General features: G+C 39.3%; 1 protein-coding gene across 1 annotated transcript in view; it reads left to right on the forward strand.

Annotated features, from left to right (window-relative positions):
• Positions 1 to 20,383, forward strand: part of USP25 (ubiquitin specific peptidase 25) — a 96,536-nt gene that overhangs the window by 10,881 nt on the left and 65,272 nt on the right. Inside the window, 2 exon segments of the mRNA XM_009327891.1 lie at positions 3,535 to 3,658; positions 9,684 to 9,846. Of these exon segments, the coding sequence (XP_009326166.1) occupies positions 3,535 to 3,658; positions 9,684 to 9,846 (287 nt within the window).

The following is a 20,383-nucleotide window of genomic DNA, read 5'->3' on the forward strand; positions in this document are numbered from 1 at the left end:
TAGAAGTCAGCTTTTTCTTCAAACTCAGACCTTGAACGCAGAAATCAGTTGGTCAGATAGGAAACTTCCGTAGATCAGTTTCATGAATGAATTCCACTACTAACTGCTATAAAATAAACAGTCACAGATTTGCATTAACACTATAAAATTGAAGTAAAATAAGTGTTTTAAAAGTAGGTTAATGTTGAATTTATTAATGATTGTGAGAGAAGGCAAAGTGATCATACTTGTAGAATAACTGCTTGAAAATTGGACATCTTTTCACTAAAAGAAAAAATCCCTATGTAAGAATTTACAAAACATCAAGATATTTTAAAACAAAACACCTGCATGAATTTCATGTAGTATATGTGCATTTGTATAATCTATAACCAACTGACAGGAATGCAAACTGTGCAGACAAACTGATTTTTTTTTTTTTTCTTTTAAAGAGTTTAGTTGCAGACTGTTCCCCTTCTGTATGACTTCTATTGATTACTTCCTCTTTGTAATCCTCTGACTTAGGATTCAAGTCATACGTGAGCTGTTGCAGCTTAATGAGTTTGTGTCAGCTGGGATGCTGAAAAAGACCTTGGACCTGCTCCAAGTACAGCAAATGTGAGCTAAAATACATTAGCTTAAATATCCAAAACATTTCTAGTTTACATTTGCTACAAGCTAAAGGCTTGCATGGAGTAGGTTACCAAGGATCAGCTGATATTTAGAAATGTATTTTTCTGACATGTTATGCTAGGTGAACCCTCTGTGACATAAATTGATTGCACCACTCACATGTGGTGGTAGTATCTGGCAGCAGGTCTTCACTGTATTGTCTTTTTTCATGCAGATCAGGAACGATGTATATGTGAAAATAACATTTCTAAAGAGAATCCTGTACTGTCTGCTCCAAAACTCTTGCATGCCAAAGGAAACCGTTGCGTTGATCTGCTTTCTGAAACCAAGCAGAAGTCAAGGATTTGGGTTTTAATATTAAAGCGATGTAATCACTGGTAATATGAATGGTAATAAACTTCTGAACACATAGGGTGGTGGTATAGATTAATAAAGATTAAGGAGCTAGGAAGGTGCAAAGAAGTTGAATAATTTAATGAAAGTGTGAGTTGGAGTTGACCTTGATGGATGATTTTTTTTTTTGGGGGTATAACAGTGGGAGCTTTGTTAACCACATAGTTTTCAGCTAGGTTATGAGTTCTTTTCTAAATAATACTACCCATATAAAGGAGCTTACTTCTTAATCTAACTTTCTTCTTTATTCTTGTATAAGAATTTCATCACTCTTACCTGACTAGAGACTAGCTAAAGGAATATTCCCCTCTGTAAGTGAGTGATCGGAGTAATCCCGTACTTCTCCATCAACCTGTGTGGCTGCTGGATTGAGGCTCACTCCATCTTCAGTTGTGACCACTGTTACTACTTTCAGAAAAATGGCTTGTCTCTAGTGGAGATGAGGTGCTTGTGTGTGACTACCTGCAAATGGGTAGAAAATACAACAAAAGCACCACATTTTAGAGGCAGTGTGTGTGGTCATCCCCTCATCGCTGTCAACCTTTCTAGCCTTTCTCCTGCTCTCAGGCTGTAGAACAGAGTCATGCTTGCATGTGACCCAGGCTGACGTATTATTTTAGCCCGAATTACATTTTTCTCAACATGGCAGTTCATGTAGCAAAACTCCTCTGGGTGAGACTTCTGCTGGTGGTTCTTGTAATTGAAATTCTCCTTCGGAAGTACTAAAGCAGGCATCTGAGTTAAGTATCCTTCTGATATGCTGGAAGATCTGAACTGACTATAAAAGACATAAGAATAAAATTATGAAGTGCTTTTGTGGTCATAGTGTTTTTCCATACTTCCAGATCATGAAAATTTGCCCAGTTTACTTTGCAGGTAAGACTGCTTCCTTTAAAGGCTCACTAAATAAAATAGAAATTCAACCATCTTTATTTGGGGGAAACAGGGCTAAGCTGAAAACTAGTTTTTGAAGATGCTAGTGTTAACAGCAAAGTTTCTTTTACAACTTCTGTTTGGTTTCAGCGTTCTGTGAGGACAAGTCATTCCACTTTCTGTTCATACACAGCTATGGCAATGATATTTGTATCATAAGTTCAGTGTTCTATTTCAATCCAATGAGAAATGTCACAGACAAGTAAGCCCAGGGAAATGGGGGAAGCTGTCTCCACAGCGAGTCAGCCCATCCGGGAGAAAACTCAGAAGTTAGATGGAGAAGCTCTTTGGGTATGAGTAATTGAGCTGGCCTGTGGAAGGAGAAATGCAGACAAGCTGCTCATCTCTTTTTGTGAGCAATCATCAGTTTTGAATCTGTATCTCTTTCTCCCAGAATCTTTTAGCTTTTAATGTCCAAACTCCAGGCTGGAGGGTAGTCCCTTTCATAGTTCTTTGGGTAAACTTTGGCCTTGGAGGAGGGAGACTAAAAGCAGCCAGTGCTCCGAGTGTGTGTCTGTCTAATAAAAGTCTGTTTGCACTCTCCCCTCTCTCTCTGTCTGTCTGACTTGCAAATTGAGACTTTTGGCCCTTGAAATCATGATAACCAATGACCTTGTTTTTTCTGAAGGTCTCGGGCAGTTGATGGACATTCCTGTTGGCCCTGGCTGCTCTGGAAGTATGGCTGTGCCCAACGGGGGGATGATTGGTGTCACGGTGTGATGTGGGTAGTGAAATCCCTCCTTACTCGGGAGGGGGAGTGCTGTCGCTACCCTCAGGAAACAGGGAGGTTTATGGGGGATGTTAATATCTCATTCTTTAGATAATGGTAGCTGGAGAGGAAGGCAGAAGTAGGGTTGTTTTCATCTCCATTACCCAGTTGGTAGCCCATCCAGCATTCCCCACATGTCCAAGTATGGATCCTCATTTTGACTTCAGTATTTTTTTCTTACTTCTCCTGTTGAGATGGGATACTTCCAGTAGACAGAAATTGGATTTACATACCTTCAGAAAAGGAATGCACAGACAGGATAGAAAATAATTAGGTTCTAAGTAAGGAGCTCTCCCCCATGTTATGAAACTGTATGAAAGTATTTGGCTCACCAGCGCATAGAAATACTTGTAGAATTTGGGGCTGTTTTGGGAAAACTCCGCATGCGTTCCTTCATGAGGAGGGAAAAACAACTATGCTTGGTTAAGGTATCCTTTTTAAGAGAAGGCTGTCTTCATGATGTGTTCCCTGGAAGCAACTGATTATGGTAGCTGAAGTAATACATTCAAGTGTATTGCTTTAAGAGGGCTTTCAGAAACCATGGATTCCTAAATTTGTCCCATAGCTTTGTGAAACTTAAGATCATTAGGAGGAAGGAAGACTATTGCCTGTCATATCTTAGCAAGAGCAAGCTGCTGAGGTTTTTATCTGGCTTGGAGGTGGAAGGGAGCTGTTAGCAGGGTTAGTGGTTGGAAGAGCGCAAGGTGCAGGAGGGGTGGACTGGAATGGCGCTCAGCAATCCATGTGGGCTCTCTCTCCTCTACAGTAAGACTTGCCTTTCATTCTGTTTCACTTTTAATTTTGAGAAAGATAGTTTTGCTTTTCAGATGTGATTGATCTCACTGGAGATGATAAAGATGATCTTCAGAGGGCAATTGCCTTGAGTTTGGAGGAATCAAACAGGGCATTCAGGGAGACTGGAATAACAGATGAGGAACAAGCCATTAGCAGGTAAACGAACAACTTATATAAAGCAGAAATTAAATTAAAGAGTTGGAGATTGGCCTGTATTGCTTTTTTTAACTTTAACAAAGAATAACTTGTTTACTTTCACTTGTGCTACTGATATGCCTGGCTTCAGGATGTTGCTTTAATGTATTGTATGTTCTACACTGGAAAATAGTCTGTTATGTGTGGGCTAGGATTTAATAGTATGTTTCATGTTGATGTATTTGTTTAAATATTGAGGAAGTGGATGGAGATAGAGGATATACGGTCATATTTAAATAGGATCTAAAACTAAGAGTTTCTCTTGTGAATCAGGTAAAAAGCAATGAAAACAAGATATAATTAAGCAGCTAAAAAATTCTTTGTCCTGTTTTTTGCAGTGTTCATTTTGCAGTAACATTTTCTTACCTCTGTGCTATTGCTGAGTTTGAGGGAGGGGATAGTAATGCTATGACTTGAGTATACTAAGAGCAGCTGCTGTGTATTAGCTGATAAAGTATGTTATTAACCTATTTAACAAATAGGATTTATAAGCTTTGAGTGAAGTTAACTTCTTGGCTTAAAGTTTTATGAACTTAACTTTCTCAACTTGGATGTGATAAGAGTCTGTAAGTTAACTTTTGTTCAGGTTTTACAATAACTTTTTGTACAGTGTGTGTTTCTATGTAAATATAGATACAATTATGAAATATTTGGGACTTGAACTAAGCCTGGATGTAGGGTTGTGTGGGAGGGGTGTTGGTTTTTTTCATCTGTGGCTGGCCTTGTTCTAGGGGAGAAGGGCAATGATTTGATCCTTGTGTTAGAAGGTTAAGTACTGCCTGCTTCTAAAAGACTAATTTTATAAAAATTGATTTAGATGGGGGAGATTCACCACAATAATTCTTTTCCTCAGTTCACTGTATTTGACAGACTAAATGACTTATCAGAATAGTCCAACTCAGAATATGGAGAATGTTACTTTATCCACAGTCACTTTCTTTTTCCTTTTGAAAAATAAATGTACTAATTGTGAGAATAAACATACCCTTCCCTCCCTCCTCCCATTTGTGATAAAAGCCATCTTGTTATATGGCTTCAAGATAACATCTTTTAGGAGAGAAAGATGGGATGAGGGGGATTTGTATTCTCATTAATAATTGGAAGAGGTTTTTAAGGTTTGGGTTTGTTGTTTTTTTTTCCCTAAGACCTCAGTATGTGCATGTATACAAGATTATGGTGGGAGTTCTGTCCAGTTCTGATTCAGAAGTTCATCTCTTGCATGTTCCTTTTTGAAGGACAGAATTGTCATAATTAGAGTTATGATTTAGGCAGACAGTCAGAAAGGTGGACCTATTTCTGGATATGGAAATCTTTTTTTTCCTTTTTTTCCTTCCCCAAGTTTGGCTGCTTCTGCTATGCTCACTTCTTGAGAGCCTTGAAGCTTCAGGTTTTTTCCTGTAGACTTTGTTTTTTCACTTCTCAGATTAAAAAGCCCTTTTTGGTCTTATCTGCTTAGCCCATAACTAAGTATTATAAATACATACTACTTAAACTATGGTCTATTTTTTTCTGGTTGCAGAAAATAACAAAGTATGCCACTTTTTTCCCCTGTATGTACAAAGGCATGCAGGCAATCTGTTCAATTATATACAGAGAAAAATGCTGGTCTTCTGATGAGAGAGATGTATATTTGATGGCGAAATTACGGACAATAGCATGTGCCAAATTAAGAGCTTGTGGCTACCAAGGGGGATATGGCCTGCGCACCGTACCACATCTTCTCTACTTGCCGTAGTGTTCTTTGGAGTGTTTGTTGCATGAATCCATCTCCCAAGGCCATACAAAAAAACTCACTAAAAGATCCAGAGTGTATCATGGCACAAGAAAGGGAAATGGGACTTTGCTTGTGAATGGAGGCAGAGAAGAGTGAGAATCTTCAGGGTTTTGGCAGCATTGGGGGTATTAAATCAACTCGGTTACATATACCCTGAGTTGATGGCAAATTATGTCAGAGCTGTACAAATACAGGAAGTTCAGAGTTCTTGAATTCTTGATCTGAACTGTTCAGTCAGTTTCCTTTTGGACAGGACTTCAGACCAGTTTTTGGTTTTGTGGTTTTTTTTTTTAAATAAAAAAAAAATATCACTTTTTCGTTAACACCCCACAGAAGAATGTTGGCATTCCAATAGAAAGCACAGTATCTGTGCAGGACTTCTCAAAACAAAAAGTAGAACACTGTGGTTGTAAACAAGTCATGCTGCAGCCATTTACTTTTGTTTTTTCTAGGTTAAGTAAGAAGCAGAAATCAAATAGGAAGTAAATAATAAGCAAATTCAGCTATGGAAATCTTTCATTTTTAATAATGTAGGATGTGTGCGTATTTAAACAGTCTTTGGTGTGGAGGATATTTTTTCAAAAGTATTCATAGTGGTTTGGAACCTAATTTGCGCTGATATTGTTAAGGTTTCCAAGGGAGCATTAATGGAATTTCTTCAGTTGTGTAATTAATGTTGTAAGGCACGTAGAATTTGTCGTCCTGAATGTAATTGCCTTGTGCTACTTAATGAGGATGGATCTGATTACTGTGTAGGTGTTGAGAAGAGTGCAGCTGAAATGTCCGACTGTCCAAGCTGAACATCTTGTACATGGCACGTTTAAAGTTTTTTACTATTCCCTCTTTAAATCTCCCAGGGAAATGTGCGTGATCAGTCTATTTCCTAATATGAAAAAGTTTCTCCTGTTTATATTACTTTTCATGGATTGAAGGAGAATGAGGCTAGCCGGATAGGGCTTCACTGGGGAAGCGACTAAGATATGGCTGAAAAGAGAAATTAGCTGGCCTGTGTTGTGCTTAGGGTAGTAGCCATATTAAAAAGAGAGCCCATACGGTAAGTGCATAAGGATGTGCACAACCCCTAGGCATTTTTTTTTTTTTTAACATGGGCATTGAAACTGCTGGGGACTCTGCGCTGTGGTTAAGCATTGTGTGTATAGATCAAAGGTGAAACTGGGGAGGGATGTAGCGCTGGGGATATTGCTGGGTGTCCAGCTGTAAGACAGTCACAGCATAAAGACCTTTCCTTGTTCTTTTAGCCGAGTAGCCTGCTGGAGTGGGCTTTTCTGCAGCGTGTTTAGTGGGCTTCCTCAAAATGGTTTGGTTGAACTTTTGTGCTGTGGACTCGCTTTGCCTGAGGCTTACTGCATTGTCTGGCGAGCCCCATGCAAGCAGCTCTGCAAAGCTGCTTGGCTGTGCCCAGCTTGTTATGGAGAGAAATAAAACACTGCTTTCAAGCCCCATGCCAAGCCTGGCATTAACTAACCCTCACTCCAGAGTTTCCCTCCAAACAAGATTCCAACATTTGGAGGTGGGGAAGCCTTTGGTCCCGTGAGGCTAGAGGCATGCCATACCCTGCACGTAGCTTATGGCTCTGCTGCTAGCGACTGCCTCTGTGGTCTCTAAGGGTCACAAAGAGGGTGTTTCGGCTGCGTGATTGCTAAATCCTTGTACTAACTTTGTGGAAAGATGCTTGTTTTGTTGAGAGTGATGTGTGAGTAAGATGCTTTGTAAAGGTAGTCTCCCAAACCAGGACTGTATGAATATAATGTAGTGAACGTTATAGTATAAGAGAGATACTCACTATGCTGTTAAATACATTTATTTGTGTAGGTTTTGAGCTGATCGTTAGGTTCCTGTTCACTGTGCTCACTTTTATTTCAGTTTGCATCACAGCTATCATTATGGCTGAAAAAGAATTTGGCACATAGGGTGTGCAGCTATTGCATGTGCTCTCCGAGTACAGATAATGTTATAAGTAAAAATAAGGAAAAATATAATGAAGCTTTGAGAATCAAATACTTTACTTTGATGGAAACAGATTTGAGGTGGAGCTAGAGATGAGGAAATTCCTCACCTGCTAAAGAAATACAAAAAACAAACACAAGGAAGAAGTTTTAGCAGGTAATTAAGTTACCCTTGGGGTCAGGGAACTATTTCAATTTGAGAATATATATTTTTTTTTTCTGAACTTGAATCTTGAAATATCTTGAAATGTTCTTGAGCTTGGGGGGGGTAAGTTTGATTGTTTCCTTGAAACAAAAGTGGTATGGAGTAGGTATTGTAGTCCTGTTACATCATCATGCTAAATTTATTCCAGTCTGTCAGAGTCCCTTCAGTTTTAAAGGTCCTTTCAGTTTAGTTTAAACAAGAGTTCAGGTATTTCTACCTGAATGAGAAATTATTTGAAATACGTATGACGTTTGTTTTGAATTAATTTTTAATGTCCCCATCAAATAACCTTTACTTCCAAAGCAGAGATACACTGGTCAGCTAACATTTTTGAAGGATTGTATCAGTGAGAAGGGAAATGAATTTGACTGGTTCTTTACATTTTGGGGTTTGCTTAGGAGATAACGTTATCATTGCTAGTGTAAGAGTCTTTTACCACTGAAGAATCAGGTTCCATCCCTGTGCATTGTTTGAAGAGATGTCTGAGCAGAAAGTCTTAGGGGATTATATAGCTGTCCTTTCAGTGTCTTTTGAAAAAAGATGTGCTGTTTACGGGGTAATATGTCAAAAACTGAATGTCAGAAATTGATTAATCCTTAGGAAATTACAAGTTTTAGGTTCTTCCTGAGACGTATTGATGCAAAAGTGGTATTTATACCAAATGGGCTCTCAAATTCTGCATGCTTCCCCCCCCCCTCCAAAAAAAAATAAGTAGCAATAACAAATTAGTATGTCCCCCAAAGCAGTTACCTGCAGTAAATTCATGTTTCATAGTTCTTGTATATCTTGTAAGATACCTTTTCTTACTTTGACAAGAGCATAACTTGAAACAAAAATTTACAGTTATAAAATTGAGGGATTACATTGTGTAGTTGTTTTTTGTGGTGTCCCTCCACCCCCCCCCTGTTTCTTTGTTTTTTTCAAAGATATTTAAACTTTGTCCTTTAGTAACTACATTTGCAGACCAGCCTAGACCTGCCTTTCTTTGATGTTTAGTGAGTCCAGAACAGAAGGGGGCAACCCTTCGGGACACACAGATTACTTCGATGCTTGTTACGCAGCTCCTGAAATCCTGTGCTTGGCAAACGTAGTAGTTCAATAGCAGCTCAGCCCTTTGTATGACGGTTGGGCTAGGCGGTTGGGGATAGTAACTGTGTCAGTAGTGCACACGCCAGGCATCTTTGCCTATTAGTTAGAGCCATTGTTATATGACCTGAGTGTATCCATCTCCATCTTTCTATTTAGAATTTGTGGCTACCACAGATTACCTTTAAGGTGTTCTTTGTCACCGGGCTAAGGATATGTGCTGATGCAGAAATACTGTGTTGAGTGAAGCTTGAGTTTGGGAGCATAACACACATCAGATCTCACTGTCATGTGAAATACAGACATTCAGCATAAATCACATAGGAGCAGTTTCCTGCAAAAGAGTGTGGTCATTGAAACGTACAATTAACTTGTTGGCTGGCATTTGAAAAATTGTGGGGAGATGTCTTTCCGTGGCTCATAAAGTAATTACTTGCTATGTAAAGCGATAAATACAGTTGCATAAGTTACGAAAATGGAAACTAAAAAAGCGTCTTCCATTTGTGAAAGTTGCCTAGCTAGCTTCGGTTTCCTGTCAGTAAAATAAATATTGGTGACTTTGTGCTTTGCATACCAATAAAAGCACTTGCAGATGAAAGCACTATACTAATAGTGCTGCCTAAAATTCCTTGTTGTCCATCCTATTTGAATCTAGTTCTTAAATAATTGATGACTTACAGACATGGCTCTTGTATCTAGAGCTCTCACAGGAGATTCACTTACTCACTGATACCATTTTCCAAAAGGTAATGGAATTACTGTAACATACCTAAAAGTAAAATAGCATCTTACTTTTGAAGACATATTATTGCATATAAATTTAAAACCAAGTTCAGTAACAATGTTAGTGAATGATGTAATTAAGATGTCTGTATTAGTAACTGAAGGTGGTTTACTATGTCTTTTTTTTTTTTTGCTTTTTCTCACATTTTTCCCTCCCTTCTGTTCCCGAAGAGTTCTAGAAGCCAGTATTGCAGAAAATAAAGCAAGTTTAAAGAGGACACATCCAGAGGTATGGAGTGACTCTCCAAACCCTTACGATCGAAAGCGGCAAGACAACTGTCCAGTAGGATTAAAGAATGTTGGCAACACCTGCTGGTTTAGTGCTGTCATTCAGGTAAGCACCCTCTTCAATTAGCTGTGTATACTACTCATTGTATTTAATGTGAGGTGAGTTATCTTATTTTGAGTGGATAACTTAAGATATCTGGTTTCCTGGGAAGTTTAGGTCACTGCATGATATGTTTTTGAGCATTACTTATTTATTGCATCTCTTAACATGTTCAGCCATAAGTCTGAAGTGTAGAAAGTACTGTAGCATAACTAAGTGAAGCTTCAAAATGTTTCTTATTAAAAAGTTGTAAGACAAGGAGTTGAGTCCCTGAAGATCCTGGTTGTCTGCAGCTCATGCTGACATCAATGACAATTGTGGATGCCTAAAAATGTGTGAAAATTGGATTACAGATGAAGAACAGACTTTTTATATTAAAAGGAATGCATGCAAATGACTGAAAGGGGGTGGCTGACAATGGAGGTAGGTAGAGGAAATGAGACACCCTCAGTCATGGAGTGCTTACTAGAATAGCTACAAGGAAATAGGTGGTTGAATAGGGTAAAAGAAGGAATAACTGATAGAGAAGGAAACTTGAGGAGAAAAATGAAGGTCTGATCTGGATGCAATTGTGTGTGTTTTGGGTTGTTTTACCTAATACAGCCAATATGTGTGTCCTTAGTCTGTTTTTGTGTATATTTAGCTGAATTAAAAGCTACCTTTTTTTTAAAGATAGGGTCAATAGGGAAATGAGTACAGATACTGCAACTTGTCTAGTGAAATATAATGTTCTAATATCAATAATTCATTGTACATAAACTTTATGAATCCATCTCTTAAGAGGTTTTTTTAGAAGTGATTGCTAAATCTGTATATGTTTCTGTAAATAATCTGTAGATATATTCATAAGCATCCAAACCCACAGAAAACTGTGGGTGAAACAGGAATACAATAGCGGGAAATTTATTTTTAGTCTACAAGAAGTGAATTCAGCATATTGTAACTTTTCATAGTCTGACATTTTGAGAGGAAGCAAATAAAATATTTAATACCCATTTTTAACAAATTACTGTCAATCTGAAGCACTTCAGATAAACTAATATTGTTACTTTCATAGTGATGGCTGTTGTACTTCAGGCTGCCTAGCAATTTCTGCAAATGGGTGCTTATAGAGGAGTACAAACAGTGTGTGTGATACTGCTTTGTTAAAACACTCCCAAGCCTCCAACTGCTTTCATTTTGGGGGATTTTCTTGATCCTTTGCAGATTGTTTAGTTGGTAATCCCCAGTGGACCTCTCTTTTATGTACTTGTCTCCTTTGAACCTTGCAAACTTTTTGCACCCATAGGGTCTTTTGGGTAGGAATTCCATAGTTGTGCTCCCTATTGCATGAAGAACTGCCTTGTTTTTGTTTGTTTTTTGAACGTGGCTGCCACTAGAAGCTTTGTCTGGTGGCTTCCATGTCTCCTGGTGGACGAGACAGTTAAAAATTGATTGCCGTTACAGTTCTGTGGACTGCTGTCATACTCTCAACAGGTCGGTGGTCTCTTTCCAAGCTGACTGCTGAGTTGTTGCCTATATAAAATTTGTTCCAACCTCTGATCCACCTTGTTGCTGTTCTCCAGATCTTTTCTAGTTCTAGTAGCATTTTAGTTGGGGGACCAGGAAAATTCTCAAGGTGTGAGTGGGCTATGAATTTGTGAGGTGGTATGATGGACAGATACAGGCTCTTCAGGAAAGACAAGTAGGGATGACAAGGAAGGACGTTGCCTTCCTTGTGAAGGAGCAGCTCAAATGTATGCAGTACTTGTGTGGGACAAGACAGTTTAAGATGAGAGTTTGTGGGTCAGGATCAGAGGAGAGGCTGGTACCACCCTGGTTAGTCTGTTACAGACCACCCTCCTCAGGATGAGGATATGGACAAAGCTTTCTTTAAAGGCAAGGAAGTCTCTGAATCATGGTCTATGGTTCCTGTGGGGAACTTTATTAAACATCCTGACACCTGCTGGAAGTCCAACACAGCAGGACACAAGCAAACCAGATTTCTGGAGAGTATCAGAGACAACTTCTTGATACAAGTACTGGGGGCCAACTAGGGGTGATACACAGCTGGATCTGCTGTTCCCTAAAATGGAAGAACTGTTTAGAGATGTAGTAATGTAGGTACTCTTGACTACAGTGACCATGAAATAGTGGAGTTCAAGATCCTGATGGGAGTGAGGAAGGAGTAGCAGGGTACAGACCCTAGAGTTCAGGAGAGCAGACTTTGGCTTCTTCCGGAAGTTCGTATCTGGGATCCCATAGGAGGCAGCTCTGAAGGGCAGAGGGGCTCAGGAAAGCTGGCAGCATCCTCTAATTGCAAGAAGCGTCCATTCTGCTGCTCAGGGAACTTATGGTCAAGCTCCAGTGCAAGCAGGCAGTGTGCAGGATCTGGAAGTAGAGATGGGCTACTGAGGATGAGTTTGGACATGTTGCCCAGGCATGAAGGGATGGTCTTAGGAAAGTGGAAGCTAACCTAGAGTTGATGCCTCAAGGGACGTCTAGGGTAACAAGAAGAGGTTTTGATGCTACGCTAATCATAAAAGGCTGAGCAAGGAGAACGCGGTTCTATTGCTGAAAAGAGCAGGTGATTTAGTGACAGCAGGCTTAAATAAGGCTGAGCTACTCAGTGCCTTGCTTTGCCTCAGTCTTCACCGATGAGGTCTCCCTGACCACTGTGCTTAGTTGGGGGGGAGGAACCCTGAGCAGTGGTTAAGGATTGAGTCAGAGATTACTCGAGGAAACTTCACCCACATAAGTCCACAGGACCCACTAAGCTGCATCCAGTGGTGCTGAGAGAACGGGGGGAGGTCTTAGCAAGGCCGCTCTCTATCATCTTTGAAAGGTCATGGAGAATCAAAGAGGTTTCTGATTAATTGCAGGCAGGCCAAAAAGTCAACCTGGGAAGCTATGGGATGGTCTGCATTAGCTGACCTTTGAGAAGATGGAGCCAGGCTTTTCACAGCAGTGCATATTGGGGGGGATGAGAAGAGGCAATGGGAGTAAGTTGAGATAAGAGAGATTCAGCCTGGATATAAGCAGCATTTTCCCCATGAGGGCAGGCAGGCGGTGGAGGTTGCCCAGGGAGGCTGTGCAGGCTCTGTCAAACCTTGAAGGCTTCTAAGACGTGCTTGGAAAAAGCCCTGAGCAGCCTGGTCTGATCTCATGGGTGACCTCCTGCTCTGAGCAGGAGGTTTGACAAGAGACTTCCATCAGTCCCTTCTGAGCTGAATTATCCTATGATTCTATAGTAATGTTTTCTGTTTCATTCTGTCTTCCTTTCTTCATTATTTTATTCTGCTTTTAACTATTTAAAAGACGTGTAGATGAGGCGCTTAGGGACATGGTTTAGTGGGCATGGTGGTGTTGGGTTGACGGTTGGACTCGATGATCTTGGAGGTCTCTTCCAACCTTAATCATAGAATCATTAAGGTTGGAAGAGACCTCCAAGGTCTCTTCCAACCTTAATCATAGAATCATAGAATCATTAAGGTTGGAAGAGACCTCCAAGGTCTCTTCCAACCTTAATCATAGAATCATAGAATCATTAAGGTTGGAAGAGACCTCCAAGATCATCGAGTCCAACAATCATAGAATCATTAAGGTTGGAAGAGACCTCCAAGGTCTCTTCCAACCTTAATCATAGAATCATAGAATCATTAAGGTTGGAAGAGACCTCCAAGGTCTCTTCCAACCTTAATCATAGAATCATAGAATCATTAAGGTTGGAAGAGACCTCCAAGGTCTCTTCCAACCTTAATCATAGAATCATAGAATCATTAAGGTTGGAAGAGACCTCCAAGATCATCGAGTCCAACCGTCAACCCAACACCACCATACCTACTAAACCATGTCCCTAAGCGCCTCATCTACATGTCTTTTAAATAATTCCAGGAATGGTGACTCAACCACTTCCCTGGGCAGCCTGTTCCAATGTTTAACCACTCTTTCAGTAAAGAAATTTTTCCTCACATCCAATCTAAACCTCCCCTGGCGCAACTTGAGGCCATTTCCTCTCGTCCTTTCGCCAGTTACTTGGGAGAAGAGACCAACACCCACCTCGCTACAGCCTCCTTTCAGGTAGTTGTAGAGAGCAATGAGGTCTCCCCTCAGCCTCCTTTTCTCCAGGCTTAATGATTCTATGATTCTATTTCATGTATTGAACTAATACTTTCATGGAACTATCTGTCATAAATTCAAAGTTTTGAATAATACTAGTTAGCTTGGTGCCCGTCATTGTCCATAAATCTTAGGGTTGCTTTCCACCATGTACCTCACTGTACACTTAACTGTGTTGAATTTAGCTTTCTTACTACATAGTTACTCAGATCCATATGATTTTTCTGTCAGTTCATCTTTGCCACCTCTTGTTTTTACTACATTGCCTCTCTCTGTACTGAGCAAACTTGGTCATCTTGCCGCTTGCGCTCTTTTCTAGATCACTTCTGAATTTTGCTTACCAGCACAGACTTCATGAATTTGCAGTAACCTCCCTTCAGGCTGGAACAGATGGTTTGCTCCTGCCCTGTTTTTCTTTTTGATTGCCTGTTTGTCTGTGCCTGGACCTTCCATCTTACCTCATCACTGCTTAGTTAAAAGCTTTTGTTGAATGACTTCTTCAGAAATTACTCTGAAATCCCAGTAGACTACATAAATTGGATTGCTGTTATCTGTGTTCTTTTTGAGTTCTTGGGGTGTGGTTTTTCTTGGTTTTGGTGGGTTTTTTGTTTGGTTTTGGTTTTGTTTTTTTTATGGGCAGGATTTACTTACCTGCGGGTAATACTTGGGTAACACTGTAGATAATGAAATGGAAAGACTTCTTTACTTGTTCTACCACCACCCTTCCCACCAAAGTTTTTATGTACTTAGGCCTCTTTCCTTTCAGCATCCAGTAATTTATCAGGTGTTTGAATTTTCTGTTTTCCTGAGATCTGTTGATATTTCCCTTGTCATCTCTCCTCCTTTCCTTATTCCTTCACATGCGTAGCTCTTTTTCCAATAGCAGAAACATTGTCGTGGTGCTAATATAGAGAAAGATTTTATTTCCACATAGCTCTTCGTGGAGCTAATATGACTTGGCATTTTACCTCCTCTGTTGTGTAATCAGATTTTACATTCCACAGTAGTCCCGAATTTCAAGATGACTGATTTTATGTGTATGTGCATTTCTGTAAAAGAAATTTATACATAGGAAACTGCAAATGTTTAAATGAATGTTTTCAAGAAAACTTGAATTTTAATTTATTAACCACAGAGATAAGAAGAGAGGCTAGGGAATGTAAAAAAACTATGCTAGACCTATGATCTCATGTTATTTATACCCAATGTGCAACGTTATACCTTGAAAATGGATTACAAAGAGGGTTAGCTCATTCTTATGGTCACCACCCATATTATGTGAAAATCTGTGGCATTTGGAATTGTAATGGTTTGATCCTAAAAAGTAGTTAAACTTCTGTATTTAGGTCTATAGAATGTAATTCAAGTAAACCATTGAAAGACTTATAACTTCAGTTGGTTGAAAATTTGGGTTATTAATATTGTCTGCCAGCCAGGAAGACTTATGTTTCAACCAACCATCCCAGGAAATGTAATGCATGTTAATTTAGAGCATTAGCTAATACCATATTTATCCACTGGGCAGATTGACTCCTTGGGTTGCATTGACTATGTAGAAGTATTTTCAAGCTTTCTTTAGGAGTCTTTTGAAACCTGACACACCACATAGGTCAACAATATCTAAATGTTAACTACTGTCAGTCACAATGATATATTGTGTAATATAATCTGAAACTAAACCAGAAGTAAAAAGATTTTTCTTCCTCTGCAATTAAGGGGTGCTTGTTAAGGGGAAAAAAAAGCTTTTGACATTTTGACAGTTTCCTTGTGCAATGTATGTTGTTTTTTATAGCCACCAATTAGCTGACTTAGTCAAATGCAATCATCAACGGTTTGCGGTATTTGTATTAAGAGCATGAAATTCCTTAAGTTACGTTTGCAGTGAGTGACAGAAAACCCTAACAAGATTCAAACATTGCTCGAAATACTGCCGCTTAATCTGTATTTATTTATGCATTAGAGAAATAAGCACATGTTGAAGTCATGCTTTTCTGTATGAGAGGGGAGTCTCTCTTCAGATAGCTCCAAAACAAAGTTTCGCTTTCAACAGTTACATTCAGCATCATTAGAATGAACAGTAGTATTTTTTTCCACAGTGTAACTTCTAAAAATCTGTCCTGCTGTTGAAGACTTTTGACTTGATAATAACTTGAATTTAAAACTGAGTCCTGAAGAAAATATGTCAAAACAAAACTGTATTAAAGCATGTTCACGTCTTCCTTACCTGCCAAGAAATGAATCAAGCCCCTCAATGATTTTCCCACCTCCTCCTGAACTTGTAATAAACCTACATTTTTGACAGGAGTTCACCCATACATGCTTTTGCTACTGTTTAGTTAGATTAACTTTCATAGAAGGATCCCTAAATCTTGAGGGTTTAGAATATTTCTAGAAGGTTGTTTGTGTGGTTTTTTTTTTAATTCTCATTATTGTAACTGCATATTCTGCTCCTGAAATAGAAATTAAGATATCAAGTTCTTTAAAGAAACAAAACACGAATATACTACTGCATGTTTAGATTAGCCACTAGATTTCAGTGGCTCCCTTGTAAAAAGGTAACTTCACAATTTTCCTTGGTTTTAAGAGTTTATAGTCTGAAAATGGCTTATAAATAATATATTTATTGAGCCTGTGAAGCAGCTGCTTTGTGTCATGCTGAGCACAAGTTAAGTGTTTGCAGGACATAGGATGTAGAAGGCAGGTAACTCGCAGGACACGGATGCGCTATTGGAATAGTGTCTGTAGGCTTGCTGCCTCTGCAAGTTGTCTCCCCGGTGTTTTGCTTTAAGAAATTGCACAAGACTATCTTTTGGAGTTCCAAGTAGGGTTTCAGTCATGTGCGAGAAGTAATGCCCTGGCAGTACTTGCCCCTTGAAAAACGTGTCGTGGGAGATACTGAGTAGTTGGTCATTTAGTGAATACCGTCCACTCAGTGCACTAAGACAAATTTCTGATGGAAGGAAGAAAGTGTGTGGGGAATCACATGAAAATTGTACTGTAAATTCTGCTCTATTCCTGCCCCCCCCCCCGCTCCCCAGTCCCATACCTAAATTACGAGGTGCAGCATTTTCCTGGGTCTCATGACTACCCAAGGGCCTGTCCAGATTGAAGCTTCTCCCTTTACCAAATGAGTTATTCCAGCAGGACAGCTGGGGTTTGGCATCTCCACACTCTTTTCTTCGGGAGTCTGTCAGAGTCTGGTTAGTCATTCAAAAATGAGATGCTTTAATTTTTTTTTTCCTTCCCCAAAAGTGCATAGCTTGCAGAACAAAGAATTAACAAGCTACCATCTTACAGGCATAAATCTCCATGCTCTTTAACTTTTATTTTCAGGGTCTCTAACACTTCTGGCATTTTACTCTGTTGCACTGTTTTGCCTGTGACACAAGGCCTTCTTGCCTTCCTGATGTCAATATATTCGGGGTTAGGATCTCATTTAATCCTAAGCTTTTAGTTCTGGGAGGAAGCAAGCCAGCTTGATGGGTGAGAATCAAGCAAGTATTTTCTTCCCGGTTGGTGGCTCGGCTATTGTTCTTACCGTCTTTGAAGCAGCCTACCACAAGTATCCAACTTTTGCATTGTTTTGTTTTTCCTATTTGTCACGTTGAATGAAAAGGATTGTGATGAATGATGTGGTAGTGCATTAATACCAAAAAGCCTAGTATTATATAATGAGTTGCATATATGTACACTGTGCACGACTCCCTTGCTTCCCTGGGCATGCAATGGAAGGTTGCATGCTGAAGAACATCCAGTGCACAATCCCCATTTGAGTTAAAATGGTCATTGATGGAATATTTTCTTTCCACTATTTTCTCTGTGGAACAGCCTGGGGCAGGGGTGGGGTGGGGGGATATGATATAAGCTGTTCTGTAGTTTCATGGGCAGAGGAATAATGATGTTGGAAATCTAGTTTCTTGCTTTCCCTCCCTCCGTCACTCCCTCTGTTCCCCTATTGAATAAAGAATGACCTGTCACTTCCAAGTTGAGTCATCCCATGATTTTTGCTGACAGGATATTCCTTTCGCTGCTTTTTGTTCTTCTCTATGGTTTCCAGTTCCCTTGGGTCGCTTGTGCGATTTTCAAACTCTTACCCTATATTTAGTGGTATATAATACTGCAAAATTTCTGTTGTGAAGGGTTGGAAAGCTTTAACGGATGATGGCTTTAGCTTTGACTCATAAATAGTTGTTCATTTAATTAAAATAAAGGATACAGAATAAGTGTTGGGTTGTGATCCTATGTGCAGTTCCTAGGTTTAGAGGGACATAAAGCCATTGCACTGTTTAGGTGTGCTGTTTAAAGTTATACCACAAACTTATTTCATGTTGTTGCGCATTTAGACAGGAAGTTGAAAACTGTAACTATGTAAGGAAATGTTGGCTGTTATTTTATGTCCTAAGAGATTTTTTTTTCTTGCTTTGAACATGTAATAGAGGAGTGGTTGAATGGCATTTTTTAGTATGTGCCAAGACACAAGTATAAAATGAATTCTTCTGGACACATCTCATATCATATTTATCTGTCTTCTGAATTGCAGTAATGTTCTGAGTTTGTTGCTATAAACAAATAAATGTTCTCTAAATGCAGGCTGGTAATACCATGGTGAAGCTGTTTGTTTAAAATGTTGACTTAACCCAAGTCTGCCAGAGGTCTTAAATTAGTTTGACTTTATAGATCAAACAGTATGAAAGCTGTTTTCCATCTTCTTCCATGTTACACCTCAGCTTTTTGGAAAAGCAAAACATGACAGCTTAAAACTGCATTTTATACCGTGGTTTTCAGCAGTTTGGAATGCTGATTGGTTGACTGTTTATAAATAAAAATGTCCTTTTTGAGATACTTTTCAAAGCTTTTAAGATCTGGGATTGAGTCTCTCTGACTTTGAAAATGCTAAATGTTTTCCTGACTGCTACCACTGTACGTGTGGGGTTGTTCTGCTGAAGTTCAGCCATGAGATAGTGTCATATCTGTCTGTAGGAGTCTTGTTTCAGAGAGGGAGAGAGAAAAAACCTCCTCCTCTTACACTTTCACAACTGAGTTTGAACAGGAAACCTGCTCAAGTCCCAGCTTTGAAGCTATTTTCCTCTCTTCCCTTCCTCTTCCTTACATGCAATTTTCTAAAGAATGCAAGGATTTTCAGGAAGGCTTTTGACTGTGCCAAATTCTCAGTGTATGGAAAGAAGCAATAGCAGGAATATGTTTCGGGTGACTTCCTCATTTTCTTGAGGCGTTTTTTTTTTCTCTAAAAGGTAGAAGACAATACACAGGGCTACTATGTGCTTGAGAGAAAATATATTTAAAATTCTCTGTAGTCTTCCTACAATAATTATTTTCTATGTTGTAAGTAACGTGTTTAAACTATTTGCATATACATATATAGCAGTCAGTTTCCTTTTAGTTTAAGCATTATAGGAAGAATTCTTGTTGTATTTACGCTTGCGGATTTTTACTGCTGTGCAATGCTGCATAGGCTCAAATATAGGCCTGATGACCACATTTAATGCCCGTTATTAGTCTCTATTCTGAAAACAGGATTTACCACTTACATGAATAAGGCACGCACAAGTGGAGTAGGAGGCAGTGTGACGTACAGGGAGGTGCTGGGTAGAAAGGAGCGTAGCGCAGGAGCAAAGCAGCCAGTGCAGTGGCAACAAACAGCCATTGCATGGACTGTGTTGTGAGAAAAGTAGGTTCAAGAATATGAACCAAAAGGTAAAATAGTAAAATAGATCAATAAATAGAAGAAGTGAGGAAAGCCTTAAAGAGGAGGGAGAAGTGATTCTCCCAAATTAGTGGTATAGAGTCCAAAAGACTTGAAAGTTGGAGAGAAGTGGACTTAGTTGCCAGTGAAGTTGCTTATGTTTTTGCAATATGGAGCTTTGCTGGACATTAATATTCAATCAGAGGCACGCTGGAGCGTTAAGTCACTGATAAGCCTAAGTGCAGTATTTAGGAGTACTTTTATTTTGAACCCTTAGCACTTCAAATATTGATAACTAGTAAAGTTAAAGTTCTTAATCTTATTGGAAGAAACATATGGTAATGCGTGCAGGTGGGAGCATACATTCCACAGCGTTCTGCGTTTTGTTTTAGATCATTGGCATGAATAAAAAGTTAACCCTAATAAAGGGCGATCTGTGCCACTAAAACTAGCTCTGTATACAATAAACCACCAAAATTGTTTATAAAGTGAAGTGAGAACGTAAGTCTAATTTGTCATGTTGGCAGGGGCAAAGTATTCCAAATAACATACTTAGTGACATAGGCAGAGCTTTATTTTTGCTTTTTATTTTTAGAACAATAATAATGTATTCATTCTTTAAGATTGCTCTCCGCTTGCTGTACAAAACGAAGGTAGATATGGTCTCTGCTTTCTGGCTTTAGAATCTGAATAAATGTAAAATTGGAAATGTGTAAAAGGCCTCAGATGATTAAATGAGGC

This window comes from Pygoscelis adeliae, unplaced genomic scaffold, assembly GCF_000699105.1.
Source record: "Pygoscelis adeliae isolate BGI_AS28 unplaced genomic scaffold, ASM69910v1 Scaffold14, whole genome shotgun sequence".
In the NCBI taxonomy this organism is placed as follows: Eukaryota; Metazoa; Chordata; class Aves; order Sphenisciformes; family Spheniscidae; genus Pygoscelis; species Pygoscelis adeliae.